This window comes from Cebus imitator, unplaced genomic scaffold (assembly GCF_001604975.1).
Source record: "Cebus imitator isolate Cc_AM_T3 unplaced genomic scaffold, Cebus_imitator-1.0 Scaffold602, whole genome shotgun sequence".
In the NCBI taxonomy this organism is placed as follows: Eukaryota; Metazoa; Chordata; class Mammalia; order Primates; family Cebidae; genus Cebus; species Cebus imitator.
The window spans coordinates 795920-802919 of record NW_016107917.1 but is presented as its reverse complement, the minus strand read 5'-3'; the positions used below and the strand labels follow the sequence as shown (position 1 = coordinate 802919).

General features: G+C 39.7%; 1 protein-coding gene across 1 annotated transcript in view; it reads right to left on the bottom strand.

Annotated features, from left to right (window-relative positions):
• Positions 1-3774, bottom strand: part of LOC108294777 (testis-expressed protein 11) — a gene marked incomplete at its 3' end in the record, with an annotated part of 231744 nt that extends 227970 nt beyond the window's left edge. The window contains exons 1-2 of the mRNA XM_017516729.2: positions 3710-3774; positions 2671-2728 (exon numbers count right to left, since the gene is read on the bottom strand). Coding sequence (XP_017372218.2) covers positions 2671-2707 — 37 coding nt within the window. The remainder of the gene's footprint in view (positions 1-2670; positions 2729-3709) is intronic.
• Positions 3775-7000: the final 3226 nt, after the last annotated feature.

Genomic DNA, 7000 nt, shown 5'->3' with positions numbered 1-7000 from the left:
TCCTCCTGCCTCAGCCTTCCAAAGTGCTGGGATTACAGGCGTGAGCCACCAGGCCTGGCCTTGGTCTTGAAAATTTATTGAGATTGGTGATACAAAAAAAGACTGGTGTTATGTCAATTCTCCCTAAGAAGGAATGAACTATAGCTATTCCTGAAAGCCACTAGATAGGCTTTTATGGTCCATTTTTACAAAACTTGACTGAAAAGTTTATGTGTGCAGAAGAGAAAACTCAAACAACCAATAAGTCTATGAAAATACCCCAACTTCACTAGTTATCAGGAAAATATAAGTCAAAACAACACCCATGTAAGATGATAACATTTGGGAAAATGAAACTGCCTGAGGAATATACAGGAACTCTCTGCACTATCTTTGCAACTTTTCTGTAAATCTAAAATTATTCCAAAATAAAATGGTAAATAAAAACAACAACATTCTTCAAAATTATAAAATTTTAAAAGTCTGACAATATCAAATATTAGTATGGATATGGGGGAAACGGAGTTTAAATTGTTAAGACCATTTTGGAAAGCAATTTGGCAATATCTATAAAGTTAAAGATGCTCATAGCTTTTGATTCAGCAATTACACTCATAAATGTAAACTCTAAAACTGCACTGTCCAATATGGTAGCCACTAGCCACATGTGACTGTTGAGCACTTGAAACGTGGCTGATCGAAAATGAGATGTGCTTTAAGTATAAAATACATGCCAGACTCCAAAGACTTTGTACCAAAAAATATAGAATGTAAAATAACCTATAAATAATTTGTATATTGATTATATGTTATAATGATAACATTTTGGATATACTGCGTTAAATAGATTGGATCATTAGAATTTCATCTGTTTAAACATTTTTAATACGGCTACTAGAAAATATAAAATTTTATGTTTTTGCACCATATGTCGATTGAACAGCAGTGCCCTAGAGCCTCACCTATCAGTATCTCAAGAAATATATCAATGTAGCGCGTCATACTCAGCATTTTTTTTTTCAGTCAGACCTATGGCTGAATACCCAGCATTTTTTTAATGAGAAATAATAGAATAGAAAATATCATAGTCTACCGCATGAAATAAGGGTAAAACTTGTTTTATTAAACTTTTGACACAATATGTATGTACTGGGATGTGATCAAAACATTTTTTGCCATGAGTGGTAGTCAAAGATGTTTTTGAAAGTTTCTGCTAAACTCTCAGAAACACAGTGTTCCTTGCAGCATTGTTGTTTGTAATAGCAAATATTTGAAACAATTTTTAAGGAGATTGAATGGATAAATTGTGGTATATTTACATTCAATGAAACACTACTCAGCAGTGGAAATAAATGAACTAAAAGTATTCATATGGGTAAATATCAAAAACACAATACCCAGCAAAAAGAGGGAAAAAAGGAGACAAACTGCAGGGAAAAGAAATTGTATAAAATAATCATTTATATAAAATGTAAAAAGAAAAATGGTACATGAAATCTTTTAGTTATTTGAAACATCTGAAGCATATGGCAAACTTAAGACTTGACTAAATTCAGTGGCAGATACACAGATGTTCATTGTATTATTTTCTATACTCTTCTGTGTGATTCAAATATTTATGCAACTACAAAGTCTCAAATATTAGCTGCTTAAAAGCCATAATCCCTATTCCATCTTTATACTTTTAAGGTATTATATCTGAATTTAAAACTTCGAGTACACAGTAGTGGGCTTTATTGTTGTTTTAAAATAACAAGTATTGGCTGGTCACTGTGGTTCACACCTGTAATCCCAGCACTTTGGGAGGCTGAGGCAGGTGGATCACGTGAGGTCAGGAGTTCAAGACGAGCCCGACCAACATGGTGAAACCCTGTCTCTATGAAATACAAAAAAATTAGCCGGGTGTGGCTGCGCGAGCCTGTAGTCCCAGCTACTTGGGAGGCTGAGGCAGGAGAATCCCTTGAACCCAGGAGGCAGAGGTTGCAGTGAGTCAAGATGGCGCCACTGCACTCCAGCCTGGGCAACAAGAACAAAACTCTTTGTCTCAAAAAAAAAAAAGTATTAACAAAATACTGACCTAAACTTTTTTAAATCATAGATTTGTAGCCACATTTCTTACCACATATTTCATTATTATATGGAAGGTACCACAGGTCTCATTATTCCCCAGAAGCAAAGAAAGTACCATAAACTCTCCTATATCCGGCATGGTTGAGGAATTTGGTGTTCTGGTCAGTCAAATTACTTTTGTTTATTAAGCGTTCCCATAAAAAGCAAACATGGATTACCAATTTTCAAAAGAATTAAGACGCCATAAAATGCACTTAAATCTAAAACTACACAGGATATAATTTATTTTTCACGAATGATTATAGTAGGGCACTCCAAGATCTTGCAGTAATTTTTTAAACTTATTTTTATTGCAATAGATGTATCTTTCAGATTAAATGTTTTATTTTGCATGCCATAAAAATCCTGAAAAAAACAAGTTATGAATTATGAATTCTGTCTCCCTACACTAGTTCATTAAAGGTTCCCAGTGTGTTAAAAATCGACGTTGTTTCTGGTACATAAATAAGAAAGCCTGGAGCTGCAGACACTGCAAAGAGACAAAACTAAGAAACGAAATATTTAGATCTTAAATAAGCAGCAGTTTGACATTATTTTTTACTACCACGTAAAGCTACGTACCTTTAAAGTCCATGGAAAGAAAATCATCATTGTCCATTTTTAAATCTCTGGCTCAAGCCTATGAAATAATAACATATTTTTAACACTGTTTTATCCCCTAGTTTCTCAACAAATTTCTATCCAGTGAAATGTTTCCCGTTACTTGTTATCCAACAAGAGAACAAAAGGCTGAGTAAAGTTAAAAACCCATGAAAGGGTTTGTGAGGGTCAGGGCCAGGCTACCAAGTTACATAAAAGGGACGTTTTCTTACTGTAAGTCTGCCTGGCAACAGGGGAAGCGGGGTGAGTGGTACCCTGTGATTGGTCTGGCTGGTTCTCGCTGCTTCCTTCTCATTGGTTCAAAATCCACTTCTGCTGCCAACGGCAATTCAAAGCATCCAATCACTCCCGGTCCTTTTTCCCGCTCTCTGAGAAAGCTAGCACCTTCAGCATCACATCCCCAACGGTCATCAACAGCCCCGCTTCAATATGATTTAGGTCCTTCAGCATCTAAACTACAATGACTACCATCTCCGGTTTTCAGTGGCCCACCACCGCTCCCCATACGCTTCCATTCTCGTCAAAAAACATTACGTTGCCCCCAATGGCCAACAGTCCCGCTTCAACATAATTTAGGTCCTTCAGCATCTAAAGCACAATCACTGCTATCTCCGGTTTTCAGTGGCCCACCACCGCTCCCCATACACCTCTAATCCTCGTCCAAAAAACGTTACGTTCGTTGCCCCCAACGGTCATCAACAGTCCCGCTTCGACGTGATTTAGGTCTTTCAGCATCTAAACAACAGACTCCTCTTTCCCGTTTTCAGTGGCCCACCACTGCTCCCCATACGCCTCCATCCTCGTCAAAAAACATTACTTTTGTCCCTCTTTCGTTCACCTTGAGAGCCACCAGCAGTTCGGTAGTACAAAGTCACTGCCTCAGGGCCACTCTAAAAAGTGTTGGTCTGATGGCTGTAATATATTCTTGCTAGTTATAAACGACCCAACTAACCTCCGTTTGAAGCCTAATCTAGCCCTTCCTGCCCACAAAATCACTCACCTCAGCTGCAGCCACCAACGCCGCGGCTGTGCTCTCCACAGCCTCCTTCCACAGCGCACGAGGACGAGGACGCTCGGAAAGCGCCGCCCTCTAGCGACGTTAGCGACGTCACGCTAGGCCACTAAAGCCACTCCCACTTGGCCTTTACCCTGTGTCACGGCGCCTAAGCTTTGGGACCCAGTCTAAACCTCACATTCTGGGGATGCAGTTCAGAGAGTCAGTTACTGGGTGAGTTCAGGGTGACAATCGCCGAGATTAAGCAAGTGTGATGTAATACTGAAAGCATACTACAATGAATTGAGGAAAAGTGCAAATGGCCAGGATTACAGAAAAAAGAGCGGGACTTCACACACACACACACACACACACACAAAAAGAACAGGAAAAGAAATAAAGCAAGTAGACGTTGTTGACCACTGGTTATGAAAGAGTGGCAAAGGCCAGAAATAGCAGAAATATCAGAAGCTGAGGAGACTAGTTGAGGCCAGCCTGAGCCAACAAGCCAGACTGCACCTACACCAAAAGAAAAAAAAAAAGAAAGAAAGAAAAAAAAAAAAAAAAAAAAAAAAAAAAAAAAAAAAAAAAAAAAAAGCCGAGTGTGATGGCATGCGCTTGTAGTCCCAGCTACTTTGGAGGCTGAGGTGGAAAGATCACTTGAGCCTGAGAGTTTAGGTCCAATGAACCACGATCCCACCACTGCACTTCAGCCTGGGCGACAGCGAGATCATGTTTCTTAAAAATAAAAAATAAGCCCGGCGCAGTGGCTCACGCCTGTAATCCCAGCACTTTGGGAAACTGAGGTGGGCAGATCAACTGAGGTCGGGAGTTCGAGACCAGCCTGACCAACATGGAGAAACCCCGTCTCTCCTAAAGGTACAGAATTAGCCGGGTGTGGTGGCATATGCCTCTAATCCCAGCTACTCGGGAGGCTGAGGCAGGAGAATCGCTTGAACCGGGGAGGCGGAGGTTGTGGTGAGCCAAGATCACGCCATTACACTCCAGCCTAGACAACAAGAGCAAAACTCCAGCTCAAAAAAAAACAAATAAATAAATAGAAAAATTAAAAATTAAAAAACCTTGTCGTACCAAGACATGTTTCTGCTCCCCTGCCTTTGTCCGAGCTTTAGGAAACTACCTAATAACTCTCCTGCAGGCTCACAGCAAGCTTGCATGTCCCATGCATTTCCAAACCAAATGGCTTGAGGGGTGGAATATGTAAGTAAAAATTTGATTCCAGCTAAATCTAAGCATGATGCTAATCTCCACTCAGAGGCAACAGTGTGAAAACATGATGCCTCCAGATTTGTAGATAACACAAATTAAAAACATTAATAAGCCTCCCACTTCTTCCTGTATACCCCTCTTTTAAGCCTTGTGTATCTCAGGGCAGATGTGGAGCTGGCTAACAGCATGAAGAAAAGAGACTGTGGCTCCAGTTTCTGGGAGCATTAACAGAGTTCCTTCCTGACCCTGAAAGTCTCAGAATCAGTCATTAGATCTCATGGAAAAGATGAGGTTTCTAAAAGTAATTTATTTTCTGTCTTCAAAATTGTATCTAGATTACACATTACAATGAAGAAAAATGGGAAAACAGAAAGTACTGCTATTAATTCCTCTTCTTTTGCATCCTGCAATTTGGTATGTCTTTATTTCATAACCCTCGATTGCCGTATTAGGGAAAGAATTCTGGTGAAAAGGAGCAGTAGAGTATGCCACAGTTGACTGACTCTCCATGCACCACACACTGTGTGGCCTTGAGCCAGCTTTAAGCATCTTATCATCTCAACTGGGCACGGTGATTCACGTCTGTAATCCCAACACTTTGGGAAGCTGAGGCAGAAGGACTCCTTGAGCCCAGAAGTTTAAGACCAGCCTGGGCAACATAATAAGACTTTGTCTCTATACAAAAATATATATATATATATATATTAAAATTAAAATTAAAAAAGAGGCTGGGTGCAATGGCTCATGCCTGTAATCCCAGCACTTTGGGAGGCCAAGGTGGGAGGATCACTTGAGCCCAGGAGTTCGAGACCAGCCTGGGCAAAATAATGAGACCATGGCTCTATGTTTTTTTGTTTGTTTGTTTGTTTGTTTGTTTGTTTTTGAGATGAAATGGCATCTTGGTTCACTGCAACCTCCACCTCCCTGGTTCAAGTGATTCTCCTGCCTCAGCCTCCTAAGTAGCTGGAATTACAGGCACTGGCCACTACGTCCAGCTAATTTTTGTAGTTTTAGTAGAGACGGGTCTGGTCTTTCCTGACCTCAGGTGATTGGCCCGCCTCTGCCTCTCAAAGTGCTGGGATTACAGACGTGAGCCACTGTGCCCTGCCTCTATTTAAAGAAAAAATTTTTTAAGAATTTTAGCACCTCAATTTCCTCATCTGTACAATGGGAATAAAAGTAATTCTAGGCTTCTGGTTCAATGGAATAATGCACATAAAGCATCTAGAACAATGGGTGGCTGGCATATAGTAGTAGTCACTTAACAAATGTTAGTTCCCGTCATCATTTCCCATTTCCTGGTTGACAAAGTCCCTACTTCCATTATCCCACCTAAGCCCCTGGTTCCCCCATAGCTTCTTTGTTCATGGATGAACAGATGAACAAACAAGGTGATAATTAGACTTCAGCTCTCAAGACTACAAGCAGCCCTTTCACATGCATCTTAGAGTTCTTAATGATTAATAATGTCTGTAGTAGAATGGATATTATATTATTCAGGATTATATATGGCATATAGGAATCACATGACTCTATTAATGAATACCGGTTGTAAATATGACCCCAAAGTTAAGGCTACTGAGCTGACACTAGTGCACTGAAAGGGCCAATGAATAAAGGAAAATGCACATAAAGGGTGAAAACCCTGATGATGCATGGATATCTTCAATTGTTTTTTTATCCAGATGGCCTTCCTAGATGTTACAAGTAAATGAAAATTAAAAGAAACAGAAGAAAAAAGTAAAAGAGAAAGAGAGAAAATGAGAGGAGATAAAAGAAGCAGGTGCGTATTGAGGTGGATATGCAAGAGTGAGCAGTAAAATGCCATTAAGTGGCACTCAGCATGCTGTGAATTATCTTCCTTTACCCTAATATAAGCTGTAAGTTTTCAGTCCTACCCTTTAACAAAATATTACAAAAATGGTGAAATACATAGTATATAAGATGGGTGAACAGCTTGGACTCTAATGAGAGTCTATTAAGACTCGCATTAATAGAGTGGATTAAAAGACAGTAAGCAACTAAGGATGCAAATTAGTTAATAAAGTAGTATTAGGTTCTGTTAAA